We start from the raw sequence: 21,826 nt of genomic DNA, 5'->3' as shown, positions 1-21,826 counted from the left end.
CATAATCCATCACAAAGCAATTCTTCCTTAATCTTTGTTAAAATAAAAAGGCTTTCACAAATACAAATACCGAACACATTCAAATATCAAAGTTGGAAATATTTTAACATAAATTCTCACAAAATTAAACAAAAAACGTTTCCTTTAATATCAGTCCTATAAAAATTAAATTGAATAAGTCAACATGATTCTGAGAAGTGATTTCACAGTAATTAACTTTGCTACATTTTAATTTATAAACCAGTAAAAATATACTACAAATTAAACTTGATAGTTACTCCATGTGTATAAGTACTTTTTTGCAAATAATGTTATACGGAGTTTTAAAAAAGAAGATACAGAGTTCCGTTGTGGCTCAGTGGTTAATGAATCCAACTACGAACCATGAAGTTGCGGGTTTGCTCCCTGGCTTTGCTCAGTGGGTTAAGGATACGGCGTTGCCGTGAGCTGTGGTGTAGGTTGCAGACACAGCTTGGATCCCACATTGCTGTGGCTCTGGTGTAGGCCAGTGGCCACAACTCCGATTGGACCTCTAGCCTGGGAACCTCCATATGCCGCGGGAGTGGCCCAAGAAATGGCAAAAAGACAAAAAAAAAAAAAAAAGAAAAAGAAGATACTCTTTTCCTTTTTTATCACATGGATATTAAACCTTGGTATTGGTGGGGGAAGGATATTTCTAGCACCGGAATTTACAAATTTATGCTGCTTTATAATTTTTTTTAATAATTTCTTCCCTTAGAAACCAAAATGTAGTACAAATAATTGCTGAAAAATGCAGAAAACTTCCGAAAGGAAAAGGATAAAAGTTTAAATTACCTTCAAACCTACTACTGTGAGCAGTATATACATTATCCTTCCAGATTTTGTATGCAAACACTTGAGTCATCAGCTGAAATAATTTTTCAACCTGCTTTTTACACTTAATACATTCTGCACATCACACCATGTCATTAAATATTCTTCTAAAACACTTTTCATGGCTGCCTGCTGTTCCACATTCTAACAGATTTTCTATAGTTGTTCACACTGTTACTTTTATTTTACATTACAATTACTAAGTCTGTCCAAACATCTTTAAAATAAATCTTAATACTTATTTCTTAGGATCTCTTATCTGCCTTAGGCTTCTTGAATAAGAAATTCTGGGTCATAATTTTGAGGCTTCTTAAATTATCACTGGACAGAAATATTATTGCACATTCCAGCCAATATTCATTAATGCCCATTTCTGCATATCCTTACAAGACCTAGTTTTTTAATCATCTTTTAAAATTATATGCTTAAATTATTACACGCAAAACTTTTAAAATATAAAACATTCAATAAAGTCATATATCATATACAAATAACATGGTAGAAAATAGTCTAGTTACATCATAATTTGAGGGGAGAAATGTCCAAACATTTAAAGTACTTACTAATATGCAAACTGTTTTTCAAACAATTTTTAAGTAGTACCATTGTCAATATTAACCTATCTTCAGAATAGAAATCTGAAGTTTTAAGTGACAATAAACTGATATAACTATATGAATGTAAATCTATCTTATCTGCATACACATATATACACACCATTTATTTTAAAGATGTTTATGGTATCTAAATATAATCATCCAACAGAAAGGCAAAATGACATGCCCAGTTTAAGAAACTAGGCAATTAACACGCCTCAAATAAATTCTCAAATAGAGTTTTCCACAGAGGAAAAATCCCAGGAAGAAAAAGAGGTCCAAAGTTATCCTTTCCAGTAGGTCAAAATAAAGCACATCCCTCCAGCTTCTTTCCAACTCCAACAGTGATCACAGAAACAAAACAATGGACTGGTGTGTGACATGGACTGAAATATGGCTTTTAATTTTCTCATCTATATCACTAACTTATTGCCAATCATAAATGAGTTCTTCAAAGAAAAACTTCTGGGAGTTTCCTTCACGGCTCAGCGAAAATGAATCTGACTACCATCTGTGAGGAAGCAGGTTCGATCCCTGGTCTCACTCATTGGGTAAGGATCTGGTGTCGCCCTGAGCTATGGTACAGGTCGCAGACATGGCTCGGATCTGGTGTTGCTGTGGCTGTGGCATAGGCCAGCGGCTACAGCTCCTGATTCGACCCCTGGCCTGGGAACCTCCACATGCTGTGAGTGTGGCCCTAAAAAGAAAAGAAAAAAAAAAGAAAAAAGAAAAAAGAAAAACTTATGCTTAATTCACATGTGAAAAATAGAGTACTCAGGCTAAAACTGAATACGATAAATATTTATTACACACAAAGGCTTAGAAAAAATTTTCAACACCAGTCTTATCTTCTCTCAAGAGAAGATTCATAAATTTCCTAGATACCAGATAATATAGGAGTCAGTGACTTACTTCATGATTACAGAGGGTTTTTGCAAGCTGCTTCCGTTCCTGGGCATAGTATGCTGCCTGCTGGTAATAGAAACCAGGATTCTGAGTCTGTATAGCTGTTAACCCCAACTTAATAGCTTCATCAAATAAATCTCCAAAGGCCTGGAATCTTAAAGGAAAAAAAAATCAAGAAATAAAAAAAAGAATGAGAAAGAAAAAAGAAAAAGAAGCTTACTTCCAATAGTTATTCATCATAGAACCATAACCTCAACAGACTATCAAAATAATGCTACTGACGAATTGTGAACTGTGAGGATTTCTTTGTAAATTCTAATACACACTAAATGTAGTTACAGAAAACTTCTGTTTAAGTCAACTCTTCTGTGCCAGCAAGTCTTTATAAATATAAACTAGATGTCAACACTGTTCCCACTACTCAAATACATCCATGGTTCTGAGGAAATTTTCCATTTTAGCAATTTTTAGTCATCAGACTCAGAGAGCAAGTTCCATGTCAGCAGGTATGTTGCCCATTCACTGGTATATTCTCAGTATCTGGACACATGGCAGAAACTCAATAAATACATGTTGAATAAAAAAAAAGTACCATGAATTAGCTGACTGCCACTGAGGGACCGGGACCATATGAATCAATATCTACCATTACTAGAATCACACTTATGCTGGATCATTTTAATGATCCTAATGACAAAAATCTTAGTTCAATTAGATCCAAAAGTCCATGCTAATTCCATTCCTCCAAATCCCAAGATTTCATTTAAAAAAGATTCTAAAGTACGATGTAAAACATACTGTTTAGACATCCATGCAGCATGCTCAAAAGACAACTCTGCACTTCCGATTTTTTTCTTACACAAGTCGATGTGCTTTCGGAACTGAGCAATTGCATCCAGTGGGGTGTTGTGCTGAAAACACAGCCTACAGATCTGCAAAATGTAAAATCAAGTAAAGAGGAAAATCAAAGCCAAAAGGCATATTCATTTAAAAATAGGTAAAATTGAGACTAACTTTAAAAAGACTATGAAATTTATGGAACTTCCTTCTCTGAAGTGCAACAGAACTGACTTTCTCCATTAGAAAGGTTATGCTAAAAACAGAGGTTATGTCTTTTTGATAAGTGAAATAAAGTTATTCACTATTTGTAACAAAATCTATTCTACAAAATTCAATACTATAGGCAGCTTTCTTCTCACTCCTGCCTGCACCCACCTAAAAACAAACAAAAGAGCCTCAAAGACTTTTACAAAAATAAAGAGGCTCTAAAGGAGACCCATTCAAAACCAAGCGTTACAAAAAGGCTGCTGGGAACCAGGGTGCTCTTTGAGATAAAGAATGTGAAAGAGCACAGCACAATTAATCAAATACTCACTTTTCAGAGCAAGTGACTAATCTCGAATTTCAAATTTCAAAAAGATAATCCAATATTTAAAGCCAATTTTCTTTATTTGGAAGTAGAGCTATTACCTTGTAGTTTACAAATCCTGCCATGGTCTTAATTTCCAGAATATTAGTTTCATGGGCTCTCAGCTCATGTACAAGATTATATGCGGTCCTATAATTTCTAATATAAACATGAAAAAATGGTTAATTATGATATAAACTGATTTTAAGAAAATATTTCTAAGAGCAAAATTATTAGAAACAATAAAGATTATTTACTCAACAGTTCTTAGCACTCAGCAGCTCAATAATAATATACACATGGCAATCTCTCATTTCCTGAAAACTGATATATTGACTCATTACGTGTGGGAGGAACCAATGACTTTTCACTAAGAACAGCACCACTGCACACTGTTCTGTCATTAACATCTGTCTGTAGCTGATAGGAAATAAGTTGAAAAATCAAAGTGGAAAACTGTCCAGAGATAGATGAAAAAAAGTATCATTCTGTTTTTTTTTTTATTACTCAATGAATTTTATTACATTTATAGTTGTAACATTCTGTTTTTTTCTTAAAAAGTATTTTTTAAAAGCACCATTACAAGCTTCTCAAATAGAAACTGTATTAGCAAAGAAGGTGCTATTAGGACAGAGGTGGCTCAACAGCCTTAAACCAGTATCTGTACAAGTGAAGTGGGTGTCACTGTTCTTAGGTGTGGGCTGCAGTGAGGTGGCGAGTGCTAAGGAGAGAAGGATGTGAGAGTGGGAAGTCTGGTAGAAGGGGGAAGGTGGAGTTCCTTTAGTGGCTCAGCAGTAATGAACTCAACTAGTATCCATGAGGACGGGAGTTTGATCCCTTGCCTCGCTCAGTGGGTTAAGAATCTGGCGTTGCTGTGAGCTGTGGTATAGGTTGCAGATGCACCTGGGATCTAGCATTGCTATAACTGTGGCAAAGGCTGGCAGCTACAGCTCTGATTCCACCCCTAGCCTATAAACTTCCATACGTAGCGGGTTTAGCTCCAAAAAGCAAAAACAAAAGAGAGGGGATGGTAATGAGAACGTGAGAAAGTCTGTCTTCTCCAAAAAAAACCTGTGCGCTCCTAACTTCTCCAGTAACATTTTTCTCTCCAGAACTATTTCTGAACAGAACTGGAATTGAAGGCGTTTTACTAATACCACAGATAAAAAACAAACTACATTAAAACCAGCTATAACTATATGAAGTTGGTGGGATTTATAGATCACAATTTGGTGCTTATCGCCTCCTTAACAACAACAAAAAAGGACGTTTCTGGAAAATTCCGCTCAATGACAGATTTATTTATTTCTCTATTTCCTTCCCCCTACTCCCCGTGTATGTTGCCTCTCCTCAATTTTAGGGTATATAGCTAGTTTTTATCCCTTTGCTACACTGCCACTGTCAATCTTAAAAAACTGAGTTAAAGCTACAAAGAGATGTTTTATTAAATTGTGCTTAGTAAAATAAAAACAAAGGGAAAAAATGCTTAAGCACTGCCAATTCATCTGCAACTATTCTTCAAAGCTCTAAACAGAGTCTTTGAATGAAAAATGATGCTACTGGCAGGTATTATAATTAAAAAAAAAAATTAACTGGGAGTCCCCTTCATGGCTCAGAGGTTAACGATCCCGACTAGGATCTATGGGGATACAGGCTCGATTCCTGGCCTCACTCAGTGGGTTAAACATTTGGCGTTGCCGTGAGCTGGGGTGTAGGTCGCAGACGAGGCTTGGATCCTGCATTGCTGTAGCTGTGGTGTAGGCCTGGAGCTATGGCTCCAATTAGACTCCTAGCCTGGGAACTTCCATATGCCATGAGTATGGCCCCAAAAAGCAAAAAAAAAAAAAGAAAAAAAAATATGTATGTATATATGAAATAAAATCATAGTTGAATTGAATAAACGTACTATACACCTTACAAAATTCATAGTCTGACTCGACTAATATTTAATACATATTAAACTCTGAAAACCAATCTTAGCACAACAATTTTACTGATTACAAATAAGAGGTAGGCAACAGAATGAGAACAATTTTAATGTTTCTGTGAATCATGAAATTTAATTAAATTAGACCAGAAAGCTTTCTGACGCTATAAAATTTACTTCTGATCATGAAATTAGGTTAAAAAAAAAAAACCCCAAATATTATATTCCATTTACCTCTAGACAAATTAAAGTGAATACTACAAACATGAATCTAACAAATATAAACATTTTAAAGTCTGGTTGTGGTTCAGAAATTGCCTCTAATATTATTGTTAACATAAAAAAAACTTAGTTTGACAACTGTTAGAAACTTACTTCAGAGCATTCTGTGTATCTTGTTTCAACTCACTGAAGAAAGCTATCTTGAACTGATGTCTAACAAATAAAAGCTGAAAAAAAAAGGAACAGAAAAAAGTTAAACATGTTCTCCTAAAATGTAAAATTATAATGTTTCTTAAGAGGAGATGTAAAAGCATGAAGGAAAATATTTAAAATTAAAGTTCAAGAATTATTCCATATAAACTAATTAAAGGTATAAAATCTACCTTTAAGAACATTAAAGGCAAAGAGGACAAAAGACAAATTTAGCTTTGTTTATGCTTTTGGGGCTTTTTTTTTTTTTTTAACAGCCACACCTGCGGCATATGGAAGTTCCTGGGTCAAGGCCTGAGTCTGAGCTGCAGCTGTGACCTATGCCATAGCTGCAGAACACCAGACCCTTTAACCCACTGCACCCGGGCAGGGGATCAAACCCATGCCTCCACAGTGACCCAAGCCCTTACTGTCAGATTCTTAACCGACCAGAGCAGGAACTCTAAGACAAATTAGTTTTTGAGAGCTTTTAAAAGAAAAAAAAAAAAAGAAAGAAAGAAACTTTTTCAAGTACAGAAGCCATTTAAAAGCATCCAAGTGTTTAAGACATTTAATAATCTCTTCTACAACAATCAATGATGAGTCATCTGCTCCAGAATGCAGCTATTATTTCCTTCTTTAGGAAAAGACATGTACCTGGTGTGTTGTTTTATTCAAAAATTCTTTATGAGATTTCACTCTTCTGATCTCAGTGTAGTAATAAGTCTGTGCATGTTCATAAAAGGCATTTTCTAATCTGTTAAAAAAAAAAAACATTCAAACACTACAGTTATTTTAAACCAAAGTGTTTTCAAGAATTGTATTTATAAGACTTGAAAGTGATATCCTGACAGAAGATTACTTCATTACTTCATGAAGTCTGGTTTACTTCATTAGAAAGATAAAAAGTGATGCAAAATATAACCTGATTTTTTTAGGTAAAAAACCCTAAAGATAAGACCTTTCAAAAGTCATTTAAAATTATTTACAACCCAAGAAATAACTAACAAAAATAACTTTCTGGTAATCTGTATAAACTAGGTAATCTCGGAGTTCCCATCATGGCTCAGCGGAAACGAATTCAACTAGTATCCATGAGGTTGCAGGTTTGATCCCTGGCCTTGCTCCATAGGTTAAGGATCTGACGTTGCTGTGAGCTGTGGTGTAGGTCACAGACAAGGCTCGGATCTGGCGTTGCTGTGGCTGTGGCGTAGGCTGGCAGCTGTAGCTCCGATTAGACCCCTAGCCTGGGAACCTCCATATGCCTTGGGTACAGCCCTAAAAGGCAAATAAATAAATAAATAAATAAGGTAATCTCCCACCCTTATTATTTAATAATTTTATAACTTCATAAAAAGCATGAAAGACACAGATATCTAATACTCAATTAAATCTGACCATTTTTTGTGACTTTAATATTTAGGGTCTAAAGAATAAGAAAACTTTTTTCCCATTATTATAATGGGAAAAGGACAAAAAATAAGAACTGGCAAAGGAAGTGAAAAATAATATTTGTATAAACTGGAGTTCCCATCCTGGCTCAGTGGTAATGAATCTGACTAGTATCCATGAGGATGCAGGTTCAATCCCTGGCCTCGATCAGTGCGTTAAGGATCCAGCATCGCTATGAGCTGTGGTGTAGGCCACAGATACAGCTTGGATCTGGCATTGCTGTGGCTGTGGTACAGGCCAGCAGCTACAGCTCCCATTCAACTCTGGGCCTAGGAACCTCCATATGCCACAGGCAAAGTCCTAAAAAGACCAAAAAAAATATATATATATATAAATTAAATGCTGCTTCATTCGAAAACTATGAAATTACAGAGAAACCTAGAAAATATGACCAGAGATGGATAAACATCTCAAAGTCCCATTTGTAAAAAGAACTACATAATAGAAGTAACTCCCCAAGGGCATGAAAGAAAGCTGAATTCAAAGTCAGATAAACACTGGACTTAAATTAAAAAAAAAAAGACTGAACGTCAAGGCTCTTCCTCCTTAGAATAAAATAGAATTTCGAAGCTGTATTCAAAGGGTTTAGACACATCTAAGGAAAATATGTAAGGGAAAAAAAAATGGATTAGTCAAAACTTTAAAATTCAATATACTTCCTAGGTTAAGATTTTTTATTTTTAAAACTACATTTTTTTAAATGTTAAAATATGAAAATAATTAAAATCAAATTCTAACTTTGAATCACATAATTTTTGAAAGATTAAGCCGAACTGGAGAGTTCTACTAATAGGAAACAGAAAGTCTAACCTTTTGATAGTCAGAAATATGTCTATAAGTTATTCCGAATGACTAATACACAAAAACAAAAAATTCTTCTTAATGGAGAAATCTAGATTATGTCACTAAAGATGAAAGACAAATTTGGTTTTGGTTTTCAAGTTGGATGTGTATTTGGTGATAAAACACTTGTTGAACAGTTAATACATAGAACTGAGCACAACAGGCCTGATAAATCCTATTATTTTCTTTAAACTTAACACAAAATAAAATCCCTCCCTCCCTTTACATAAGAGGGTTGTTACAGAGATATCTCTGAATATAGGCTAAGTGCTCTAAGACTTTATAACTTAAATCAAACACTTCCATTCTATTTGAGGGTAGCAGTTTTTAAGTTGTTTTTTTTTTTAATCTACACACACACACGACCTGCTCAAAAAACAAAAAGGAATGACAATCTAATCAAGAAATGAGAAGGTTAGTAAAAAGGCCATTCTTTTAATGGATATCCCAAGATTATACTGCTGAGGCACCAGCAAAAAATTAAGAATGCTTTTCTGAGGAAGCAGACCTTGAGTTTGAGCTGTACAACCAGAAATCCAACTAGTTCAGTCTTCCCATTCAGTGACTTAAACTAGCTGAGTGTTAAGTATCCAGGCTTTTCCATGACATTCCTCTGCCTCCAAATAGCCACAACTTCCCTCCCACTAACCTACACCTTCACAGCATAGCTGTGGACCTTCCTGGACCACATCTATCCATGTGTTCCCTGAAACCCTAGAGGACTGACAAGCTCGATCATGATTTCACGGTGCAATGCTTTCTGGTATTTAGCATGGGTGTTTTCACTCTCACCAACTAAATTTAGTTCCTCCATGAAGGGAGGAACCTACTCAACTTGTTCAGAACCAGACAAGATATTCCCACACTCACCACACAAGCACACGTGGATATATACATATACACATGTATAAAATGCATACAGACACTTGCATTTTTAATTTATTATCTGACCTGCCTCAAAAGAGAACTGATTCTACCAGGTATCTTTTTTTTTGGCTTTTTTTTTAGGGCCTCACCTGCAGCACATGGAGGTTCCCAGGCTAGGGGTCGAATTGGAGCTATGGCTGCTGGCCACAGCCACAGCAACGCAAGATCCGAGCCGCATTTGCCACCTGTACCACAGTTCACGGCAATGCTAGATCCTTAACCCACTGAGCAAGGCCAGGGATCAGACCTGCGTCCCCATGGATGCTAGTCAGATTCATTAACCGCTGAGCCACAACAGGAACTCCTCTACCAGATATCTTAGATTAAAATTTTGATTACAGGGAACTCCCTGGTGGCTCAGCAGGTTAAGGATCTGGCATTGTCACTGCTATGGCTCTGGTCGCAGCTGTGGCACATGTTTGATCCCTGGCCTGGGCACAGCTGGGGCAAAAAAGTAGAAAAAATTTTTGATTACAAGCAGTTCCCTACTCTAGTGACTTATCAGAGATACGTGGTATTCATCTCAGCCAAATTAGTACAAAGGTACCATAATCTGCTGCCACTGCCCTAGCACATCAATTAGGCACAGTTTTTAGAGGATACAAACACACCTTAGCCACTACAGCTGAACTCTGAAAAGCTCTCACTAACTAACACTCAAGAAACAGAGCTATCAGTTTCCATGTGAAGGACATTCAAGCTTCCAAACTACAGATGCAGGAGTTCCCGTCGTGGCTCAGATGAAAATGAATCCAACTAGGAACCATGAGGTTTCGGGTTTGATCCCTGGCCTTGCTCAGTGGGTTAAGGACATGGTGTTGCTGTGAGCTGTGGTGTAGGTCAGAGGCGGCTTGGATCTAGCGTTGCTGTGGCTCTGGCGTAAGCTGGCAGCAACAGCTCCGATTCGACCCCTAGCCTGGGAACCTCCACGTGCTGCAGGTGCGGCCCTAAAAGACAAGGGGAAAAAAAAAAACCTATAGATGCAGATTTAAGTCCAAAAGAAAAGATGCTTTCCTGAATTTTGCCAACCACGTAATAGGCAAAAATATCCCCACAACTCTGGGGGACAGAGGAAGGAACTCCTGAATACTTACAAGGAAGTTACTACTGAAGTTAGGTCGTGGGCTAAAAGCTGAACATACTGAGGATAAAGTGGAGCAGAAGCAAATGTATCATCCCTCCCTCTTTCGCCCTTTAGCGGGGAGGGAGTATGGGGGAGAGTCACGTCCTGCTTCAATACCATTCCACCCATCACTGCCCACAGCAGTCCCAATTCCTACCTCATGGAAAGGCAAACAGATCAGAGATCCCAAATCCAACTGTATGGATCTGTGTACATGTGTGTATGCTATTTCATCTTTTTAACGAGTTCAGACCCATTTAAACTTTGTCTGAAATAGTTTTAAGCTAGTTAGAAAATTGTTTCCAATGTATCCAAGAGTGTAATTGATGATAATGATGACAGCAAATACTTATAGGGACCACATATTTAAATCAGTCTCAGGGAAAAAAAAAACCCACATAATGATGAAATACTTCATTTTCAGCACATTCTCTATAGCACAACTTTCCCCTAAAAAGCAATCACTTTCTTACTTGTTATTAAAATGTCACCTTTATTTTGAAAGGCAAAGAATGATTAAAAAAAAAAAAATCTGCTGGTTAGCATGACATTGACAGCCTAATATCCCAAGAGGAAAGTTCTGAGAATGTTCAACACTTGCCTTTTTATAAAAGAAAATTGCTTAACTCATGTCAAGTTTGACACTGTTTGAAGTATTTTGCCTTGCAGTTATCAGTGAACCTCTGAAGTACAAGAGTCTCACAATCACTCAACACATTACAAAAGTTTTAAAACCATTCTAGCACTTCAACACTTCCAAAAAGAATTCAACCAAATCGCTGACATCTTTGTAGCTCATACACTTAATACATCAAAATGTCCCAAAAGCACGTGACTGGTGCCCCCGGCAGCCCTGCTGATTCCCCCAGATCAGATGCTGAATGTGAAGATTTACTGCTACTCAGCTTTCCTCTCTCTCTTAGGATAAACTACAAATATGAAGAAAGGATCTAATAATGCCTTCCCTCTTCCCAGTGACTGTCTCACGCGCCCCTGGTGCTCACATCCGTACTTTGGAGGTCTGGGATCCAGAGCCCTTGCTTTTCACGTCAGTCATTTTGACTCTACATGCCTTATTTCAATGTTTCATTATCCCCAATAAGACCTGAGTGGTTGCATTTCTGTTTCTCTTGTATCTGTCATAGAACTAAATGTGAAAGCTGAAGAGGGTGGGACCACTAAGAGTTAAGGAAGGACTGCTCAACCTCAGCACCACAGGTATTCTAGACCAGGGAATTCCTTGCTGTGTGGGGCTGACCCGTTCACTGCAGGATGCACAGCAGCATCCCTGGCCTCTCCCCACTAGCAGCCAGCAGAGGAAGCCCTGGGTCATGGCGATTGTAAATATCTCGGGGCATTACCACATGTTTCCTGGGGGGCAAAACCACCCCAGTTAGGAAGCCCTTGGATTAAGGTATGGGATAGAGGACAACCGCTTTTTAAAGAAGACTGCCTGTGCACTAAACCTTAAAGGTTGAGTATGAGAGATGGGCGTTCCCTGATGGTCTGGTGGTCAGGATCCGGCACTGTCACCACTACAGCAGGTTCAATCCTCAGTCTAGGAACTGAGATCCAACATTTCCACCTCAAATTGCTGCACACCATATTTAAAACAAAGTTAAGTATGAGAGAGCCCAGAAAGGGGAGCTGGAAGACAGGAGGTACCATGAAAGCCCACTGATGAGAGAGAGCGTTGTAAACAAAATACAGAGTTACCAGGAGGAATTATCAAACCTGGAGATGTAGCCCAAAGCCAGCCATGAGGCCAGATGTGGGGGAAAGGGAGCTGAGATGGGGGAGAGGGAAGAACACTCGTGGGGCAACCAGTCACCTAAATGCAGCCCCTCCCCTCTGGGCTCCTGTGGGCTATACGCTCACACTTAACAAAACAAAGCTCCCTGTCCCCTTCTTCTGCATTCTGGGCCATCGGCTCAATTTTACCCTCAGCATGACCCATGTGACTTTCTGTGGTGTCACTGCTACTGATGACCACTATTTTGCTAACTGCACTGAAGCTGTCTGCGATTCATCTTTCCCTCTGACCGTCTTGCTACTCCAAGCTCTCTCCTCAGAAGCCAGGTCACTTATGCACCAATGAGAATGCCAGGCACCTTCCCAGGACAGATCACTGTCAGCAGTTGGCTTCTGAGACACAGGAGCAAACACAAGAGAAACAATAATCAAAGATGAACTACACTATTCTTGACTTGAAGAAAGATACGTATGCAGAATAAAAAGGAAAACCATTTTATAATTAAAATCAGTAAAAAATATTCATGTTGAAATACATACTAGTCAGAAATTTAATACTGTAAAACTTCTCTGCAGAACTGAATGCTAGAGTGGGCACAGAGGGAACCTACCTCAACATAATAAAGGCTGCATATAACAAACCCACAGCTAACATCATTGTCAATGGTGAAAAGTTGAAAGAATTCCCACTGAGATCAGAAACAAGACAAGGATGTCCACCCTCACCACTACTCTTCAATATACTTTTGGAAGTCCTAGCCACAGCAATCAGAGAAGTAAAAGAGATAAAAGGAATCCAAATTAGAAAGGAAGAAGTAAAACTATCACTATTTGCAGATGGCATAATATTATACCTAGAGAATCCTAAAGACTTTACCAGAAAACTATTAGAGCTCATCAATGAATTTGGCAAAGTCACAGGATACAAAATTAATACACAGAAATTGACTGCTTTTCTATATACCAACAAAGAAATCAGAAAGGGAAAATAGGGAAGCAATTCCATTTACCATGGCATCCAAAAGAATAAAATACTTAGGAATAAACCTACCTAAAGAGACAAAAGACCTGTACTCTGAAAACTGTAAGACACTGATGAAAGAAATCAAAGATGACACAAACAGATGGAAAGACATACCATGCTCTTGGATTGGAAGAGTTAATATTATCAAAATGACTGTACTACTTAAGGCAATCTACAGATTCAATGCAATCCCTATCAAATTACCAAGGACATTCTTCACAAAACTCGAACAAAATATTTTAAAGTTTGTTTGGAAGCACAAAAGACCCAGAATAGCCAAAGACATCCTGAAAAAGAAAAATGGAGCTGGAGGAATCAGGCTCCCAGACTTCAGACTATACTACAAAGCTACAGTCATCAAAACCATATGGCACTGGCACAAAGACAGAAATATAGATCAGTGGAACAGAACAGAAAGCCCAGAATTAAACCCACGCACCTACAGCCAACTAATCTATGACAAAAGAAGCAAGAATATACAATGGAGAAAAGACAGCCTGTTTAATAAATGGTGCTGCAAAAACTGGATAGCCACATGTAAAAGAATGAAATTAGAATATTCCTTGATACCACACACAAAAATAAACTAAAAATGGATGAAAGATCTACATATAAGACCAGATACCATAAAACTCTTAGAGGAAAACAGGCCAAACACTATCTGACATAAATGACAGCAACATCTTCTCAGATCCACCTCCTAGAGGAATGACAATAAAAACAAAAATAAACAAATGGGACTTAATTAAACATAAAAGTTTACAGGAAACTCTAAAAAAAATGAAGACAACCCACAGAATGGGAGAAGATATTTGCAAATGAATCAACTGATAAGGGGTTTAATCTCCAAAATTTATAAACACCTTCTGCAGCTCCATACCAAAAAAACAACCAATCCCATCAAAAAATGGGCAGAAGATCTAAACAGACAATTCTCCAAAGAAGACATACAGATGGCCAAAAAACACATGAAAAGATGTTCAACACCACTCATTATTACAGAAATGCAAATCAAAACCACTGTGAGGTACCACCTTACACCGTCCAGAATGTTCATCATCAAAAAGTCTACAAACAATAAGTGCTGAAGAGGGTGTGGAGAAAAAGGAACCCTAATACACTGTTGGTGGGATTGTATATTGGTGCAACCACTGTGGAAAACAGTTTGGAGATTCCTCAGAAAATTAAAAATAGATCTACCATTTGATCCAGCGATCCCACTCCTAGGTATCTATCCAGAGAAAACCATGACTTGAAAAGACACATGTGGTATTCCCGTCATGGCACAGTGGAAATGAATCCAACTAGGAACCATGAGGTTTCAGGTTCAATCCCTGGCCTCCCTCAGTGGGTTAAGGATCCAGCGTTGCTGGGAGCTGCGGTGTAGGTCACAGAGATCTTGAGTTGCAGTGGCTGTGGCATAGGCCGGCAGCTACAGCTCCAATTAGACCCCTAGCCTGGGAACCTCCATATGCCATGGGTGTGACCCTAAAAAGACAAAAAAAAAAAAAAAAAAAAAAAAGAAAGAAAAGACATATGTAGTCCAATGTTCACTGCAGCTCTATATACAATAGCCAAGACATGGAAACAACCTAAATGCCCACTGACAGAGGAGTGGATCAAGAGGATGTTGTACATATACACAATAGAATATTACTCAGCCATAAAAAGGAAGAAATAATGGCATTTGCAGCAACTTGGATGGACCTAGAAATTAAAATGCTAAGTGAAGTCAGTCAGACAATGAGACACCAACATCAGATGCTATCACTTACATGTGGAATCTAAAAAAAGGACACAATGAACTTCTTTGCAGAATAGATACTGACTCACAGACTTTGAAAAACTTATGGTTTCCAATGAGACAGGCTGGGGGGTGGGGGGATGCACTGGGGGTTTGGGATGGAAATGCTATAAAATTTGGTTGTGATGATTGTTGTACAACTATAAATGTAATAAAATTCATTGAATAATTAAAAAAAATAAAAAGAACTGAACACTAGAAAACAATGGACAACAGTCACATAATTGGTGAGAGGATACCATGTATATCACACGCTCTATACACAAAGGCTTATAATGATACTTAAGACATGGTGGAGCTCAGACCTGTCTTAAGTAAATACATCAACACATCACAAATGAAGCAAAACAGAGGCCAGAAATAGAGACACTGTCATATAAAAGGGCACATGGAGTTATTGAAAAGGACAATGGAAAAACATGTATAAATATTTTTAAATGAAGTTGACCTAGATGTACACCTGGTATCAGTGAGATGATGCTAAGTGGTAGTTCAGTATGTATTGTGAGATTACATTTGTATTTGTGTGTTTTGTGTGTGTGTGTATTATAAATGTTACATATATTTGTTCTTATATAAAAAAACATATTCTTGAAGGAACCTTAAGAAATTGTTGATAGTGGTTACCTCAAAGAATTGGGGAAGCTTAAGGAAATAACAAAGATTTTTATTTTCTGATCTCCTCTGTATCACTGGAACTTTTTCCCATTGAATGTAGTTTTTTTAATGAATAGGTTTAGGCTACTAATATCTCAATACCTAATGAATACTCTAAAGAAAAGTGTTAAAGGCCTTCATTTACCTTATAATATAACCCACAAGGTGGTCCGTATGGGGCAGTACAAACAAAGACTTTCCTGAGAGTTCGCAGGCATTACATAAGGCTGCAGCTCTTTCAGAAGCAATGACGTCTTCCCCTGGTTACAAGTTCCATAAGGAGAGAAAATAATTAATGTATTTTTCTAAAAGAATATTTCCCCAAATCGGGACAATAAGGAAAAAACCCAAACCACTTTCCCCCATGTCTATAGGACCCCTAGGTCCTCAAGAGCACTATGGCGTGCTTAGAAGTTAGGCATGCAGGGAGCTCCCATCATGGCTCAGCAGTAAGGAATCTGACTAGTATCCATGAGGATGCGGGTTCGATCCCTGCCCTCACTCAGTGGGTTAAGGATCCAGCATTGCCATGAGCTGTGGTGTAGGTGACAGATGCATCTCACATGTGGAGTTACTATGGCTCTGGTATAGGACAGTGGCTATAGCTCTGACTCAACCCCTATGGGAACTTCCGTATGTCAGACGTGCAGCCCTAAAAGACAAAAGAAAAAAAGGAAGAAGTTACAGTGTACAGAGCTGTCAGGGGAACACTGGAATTCTCCACTGCGCCAAGATGGGCCAAGTAATGCCAACAGATATACCACATAATTGTTTCAAAAGCCATAACTAAAAATGGAAGCAATAATTCATGAAAGTGGTTCCCAAAACTATTTAAGATGCTTCGAGTTTCAACATAGAAACAAACAAAATATTTTCACTTCTAAAAGTCTGAGATGATAGAAGAAACAAGCATTTAAAACTAAAACATTTCTCACAGGAAATTAGAAATCCTACAGCATTTTTCTTTGCCCTACTTCAAATTAAGAAAACAATATTACACAAAGGATAGAATTTTAAATAGATCTCAGATAAGCAAAAAAAACCCCTCTTTTAAAAAAATCAAGTCAATAACTATTTTGTCAAATGCTATGTGCTGATATGGGGAGGTAAGTGGAACTGGGGAAGCAGGGCTTAAGATTTGCATTCTTTAATGTTTTTAATTTTTTTTTACAATAAGCCATTTATTCATGCATTACTGGTACTTTTTAAAATTAACACATCATCTTTTCCTTAACTGATCGCACAAAAGATTTTAACATTAAAAACTATGTCTCTTGGTAATAAGAATTGGAGGGGTGAACCAATCAATTAGTTGTTAATTAATCTTTTGCTACCTGGAGGCAAAGGGGTTTTCTTCTGAATGAGAACCACTGCAACTTTTGTGTTTCTGCCTTGTAAACTCTGCCTGCAGTGGAAAAATAACAATAAAATTAAGTTGTTTTAATTTAAAAAATGTATTCAAGACTTTCGAAAAGTATAAGCTTGATAATTCAACCAAAAACAGACAAATTTCCATTTAAAAAACCCAAGATTAGGGGAACTCTTTTCCTGCACACATAGAAACATATATGCCACAACAAATTAAATTTTAAATGTATAATTTCACATCAAGCTTCTATTCCTTACAAAAATCTGCCTTAAAAGTTTAGTAACACAACTTTGTAAATCAACTATACTCTAGTAAAAAGTTTTTTTAAAAGTTTAACATATCCTTTACTGTAAAAGTTACACAACTTATTTCTTTATAGTGATACATTATAAAGTAGTCATCCAAAAGAATTAGTATTATGAATTAATAATTACTTAGTAATAGTTCTTAATTACTATGAAACAAATGATAAAGCAAAAAGTGTTTTATGATACTAAACAGCAAATCACTGTATCTTTGAAAAAAAAAAACACTATAAAAGCAAGAAAAAGCATTTGGAAACTCAGACCAATTTGTCTTCCAATTTCTTCATATTGCTTAGCATTATTTAAGTTAACAGTAATGCTACCAGTCATGCAGACTTTTTTTTTTTTTGCTGCACCCCAGCATGCTGAAGTTCCTGGGCCAGGGGTCAAACCCAAGCCACAGAGTGACACAAGCCACAGCAGTGACAACACCAGACCCTTAACCTGCTGTGCCACCAGGGAACTCCAGGACTACTATGATTTTAACAGCAGTCAGCTGCCTGCAATAAAGTCAGTAAACTTCAGATGTGGGTGACTCCACACAGTCAACCTGACAAATGGGACCATACCTGACTATTTCCACTCTGGTCGCACACTCAGACTGCTTCTCTTTCCACTGGGGCTCATCCCAATCCAGTTCATAAAACACAACCACTAGGGCTGGCACCAAATTCAGATGTTTATTCATCCAGCCTGTCTTCAAAATCCCTTTGGGAATGTACCATTCATACGAAGTTCTCTGCAAACACGAGCCAAAGGAGAAGAGATACTTGATTACAAGAGCAGCAAAAACCACCTGGTACTGAGTTTCGGGCATTTTATGTGCATTTATCTCATTCAATATATACACACACTGCATTTTTAAGATGTGGATGTTCAGGATTACAGATCAAGGTAAGAGCTAGCAAGCACTGGAGGTAGAATCTCAACCCTAGAGCTGCCATTTCCATTCAAACAATGACCAAAGCCAAAGCATGTCTAATGATGTCAAGGCTTTCAAATACCTGGAAGTAAAGAGTCCCTTTCCTGCTATCTACCTATATTCCTCACAGTCCCAGTTTCTGTTCTTGTAAAAAGATGCTCAAATATTCTCTAAATCCAATTTGGCTTCATTTGATTCAAAGGACGAAACACGATGGCCCTATAGCTCACTTGTGGGCAAAGGAAAAAAAGGGCAATTCTTAAATACTGGAGGGTAACAACAGTCCCCCGGGGTCAGCCTGAAGCCCGCATCTTGGAAAGGGGACTTGAGAGACGTGTTAGCCCCGCAGAGCCCAGGTGCAGTCTCAGTAACTCCCAAAGCCGCTGCACTGACTCAGACTGCTGCAGCTGACGCTGGTCCAAGGTTTTCTTCACAAGAGGAAAGACAGGACGGGAAGGAAACCCAGCACAAAAAAACCTTGCAGACTCAGAAGAACTGAGAATGGTGAAATGAGAATTCAGGAGAATGAATCCAGTAGGAAAGGGAGTCAGCTACGCTACATCACTGGCCTTTCTTGACAAACACCACATTAAAAAAAAAAAAGTGTAAAGGTCAGGGGAGCCATGACTCCCACAACTGCAGAGAAAGCTCAGGGTTTCTAGGGCTGCGTATATGAAACTGTGTCTCCAGTATGTGAATCTCAAACACACATGCAAAAGAATCAGCTGGTGACCAATCAACAGGACCTACCCGCCCTGTTTAACCAAGGACAGCCACTAATGACATATTTAATAAACGCCCCAGGTGATGGTGATATACTTGGTCCAGAGACCAGTCGGTGGGAAATACTGCTCTAGAAGTAAAAAAAAAAAAAAAAAAAAAAAAGTGGGCAGTTTATTCTGATCAATGTGTCTTATTAACTGACTTTCAGACCCACCTTGCAAGATTACAATAAATCTTAACCAATATACATAACTTTCTTAAAAAAGTAAATTGACACAAAAAGCACTGTACATAATAAGCTGTTAGTATTAATAAAAACTATCATCAGTATAATTATTATTTTTCCAAGTAAATCAGAGTCTCTACTATGATGTTCACCCTAAAGTCAGTTTTGAACTTAATACCTTTCCTATTCCATTTAGTTTATGCAGACCTTACCCAGGATGGAGACTATGTCTTAATTAAATTTCTTTCTTTCTTTCTTTCTTTTTTTTTGCTTTTAGGGCCACACCCGGAATATAAAAGTTCCCAGGCTATGGGTCAAATTGGAGCTACAGCTGCCGGGCTTACACCACAGCCACGGCAGTGCCAGATCCTTAACCCAGTGAGCAAGGCCAGGGATTGAACCCACATCCTAATGGATCCTAGTGGGGTGTGTTACCCACTAAGCCACGAAAGGAACTCCTTATTTAAATTTCTATCACCAGCCTGTTGCACACTTCCAGGTACCTAACACAGAGCAAGTGTGCAAAATATATGTGTGAAACTGAACCAAACTGCAAAGACTATGGATTCTCTAATGATACCGGCCATGTGAATGAGACCTTCCCTTCAGAGCGGCCTTTGTTAAAATCATGGAGACTTGGTTTTCCAAACAAATTTTTTTAAAAAAGGAAAACCTAGGAGTTCCCATCATGGCTTAGTGGTTAACGAATCCAACGAGGAATCATGAGGTTGTGGGTTCTATCCCTGGCCTTGCTCAGTGGGTTAAGGATCCGGCATTGCCATGAGCTGTGGTGTAGGTCACAGACGCAGCTTGGATCCCGTGTTGCTGTAGCTCTGGCACTACAGGCTGGCAGTTATAGCTCCAATTCGACCCCTAGCCTGGGAACCTCCATATGCTGTGGGAGCAGCCCAAGAAATGGCAAAAAGACCAAAAAAAAAAAAAAAAAAAAAAAAGGAAAACCTAGTCTTGTAGGATAGAAATCATAATAATTATAAAGCAATTATTCCTCTGGGGGGTTAAAAAAAAGTGATTATTAGATACACCTGGCCTGTATTACATATGTGAAAATGCCTAGCACTTTCTTCATGCACCACTGTAACCATATCCCTGATAAACTCAGGGATTTTCCTGCACAGATACAGGAACAAAAAAGATGTACCTACATAAAGAAGGGAAAAGGAGAGAGAGGAAGAGGAAGAAAGAGAGAGAGAAAGAGAGGCACTGTGCAACCATAATGCTGTTACCTTGGGTCTACATTTGGGATACTCGTGGTCACCTGGGAGCACCTTGAAAGAAATTGGTACTCGATCGGCCCTCCGATTGGCACAGAAAGCATCCCAGACGGCTCGATGGACAGCATTATAAACCACATCCAGGCCCGTGAGAGTAACGAAAGCCATAGGCCGACAACATAATTCCACAGGGAAGTCCCACTGTGTAGGGCTCATGTTCAAGGCGTCACAAAAATTCTGAAATGCAAACGTTAACATATTAATAGCTAATTTCTTTTCTTTTTTTCTTTCTTTTTTCCTTTTTGCTTTTTAGGGCTGCACTCACAGCACATGGAGGTTCCCAGGCTAGGGGTGGAATCAGAGCTACTGCTGCAGGCCTACACCACAGACAGAGCGACTGGGGATCCAAGCCACATCTTCACCCTACACCACAGCTCAGGGCAATGCCAGATCCTTAATCCAATGAGCGAGGCCAGGGATCAAACCCACATCCTCACAGATACTAGACGGGTTCGTTTCCACTGTGCCACAATAGAAACTCCAATAACTAATTTCCTATAAGCTCACATCCACATCTAGCATATGAACCTCCACCACTTTAACAACATTACAAAAAGGTTTTGCGTATGTGCAAACTACTGAACAAATAAAAGAGGTGAAATTTTTCATTCCTGAGTTGGACCTATTAAAATTGACTATTGGTATTTAAAAAAAAAAATCTTTCATATTACAAAGCCTTTAATCAACTTTAAGACAAATCAGTATTTTCAGTAACATCTCAAAACGCACTGTACAGAACTTTGGGATGAGCAGACCAAGAAAGCAGGAATGTGCTCAAATTACCTATTACAGTTACAAAGAAAAATAACTATTGACTTACATATATAATAAGTACAACTCTAATTTCTCTGTCTAATTTCTGATTTCCTCAGATATTATAAAATAACAGGCTAATTACTTAAATAACTATGTTTTTTCATTTCTCCACAGTTAATACAAATGTACAATTTAAAGGGAAATCTACAAGGGGAAAAACTAATAATCAATGGAAACCTCTAGAAGGACATGTTTCTACTCTGTCATTATAAACCACATCCAGGCCCATGAGAGTAACAAAAACCATAGGCCAACAACATAATTCCACAGGGAAGTCCCACTATCATAAGGTTCACTTAAAAGGTGATGTTAGTTGGATGGACTGGGATTCTGGGGTTAACAGATGCAAACTAATGCCTCTGGAATGGATTAGCAATGAGATCCTGCTGTATAGCACTGGGAACTATGTCTGGTCACTTATGGTGGAGGACAATGTGAGAAAAAGAATGTATGTATGTATGTGTGACTGAGTTGCTTTGTTGTACAGT

The 21,826-nt window shown here is 38.1% G+C and overlaps 1 protein-coding gene across 3 annotated transcripts in view; it reads right to left on the bottom strand.

The window, feature by feature from the left end:
- Nucleotides 1-21,826, bottom strand: part of TRAPPC11 (trafficking protein particle complex 11) — a 51,131-nt gene that overhangs the window by 27,342 nt on the left and 1,963 nt on the right. For all 3 annotated transcript variants that reach the window (XM_003133337.5, XM_021074797.1, XM_021074796.1), the window contains exons 2-10: nt 20,475-20,699; nt 17,929-18,098; nt 17,020-17,090; nt 15,831-15,945; nt 6,761-6,860; nt 6,068-6,141; nt 3,828-3,924; nt 3,156-3,289; nt 2,364-2,511 (exon numbers count right to left, since the gene is read on the bottom strand). In XM_003133337.5, the coding sequence (XP_003133385.2) occupies nt 2,364-2,511; nt 3,156-3,289; nt 3,828-3,924; nt 6,068-6,141; nt 6,761-6,860; nt 15,831-15,945; nt 17,020-17,090; nt 17,929-18,098; nt 20,475-20,678 (1,113 nt within the window). In that variant the 5' untranslated portion in view covers nt 20,679-20,699. The remainder of the gene's footprint in view (nt 1-2,363; nt 2,512-3,155; nt 3,290-3,827; nt 3,925-6,067; nt 6,142-6,760; nt 6,861-15,830; nt 15,946-17,019; nt 17,091-17,928; nt 18,099-20,474; nt 20,700-21,826) is intronic.

This window comes from Sus scrofa, chromosome 15 (assembly GCF_000003025.6).
Source record: "Sus scrofa isolate TJ Tabasco breed Duroc chromosome 15, Sscrofa11.1, whole genome shotgun sequence".
Classification (NCBI taxonomy): domain Eukaryota; kingdom Metazoa; phylum Chordata; class Mammalia; order Artiodactyla; family Suidae; genus Sus; species Sus scrofa.
This window is presented reverse-complemented; position numbering and strand designations above follow the sequence as displayed.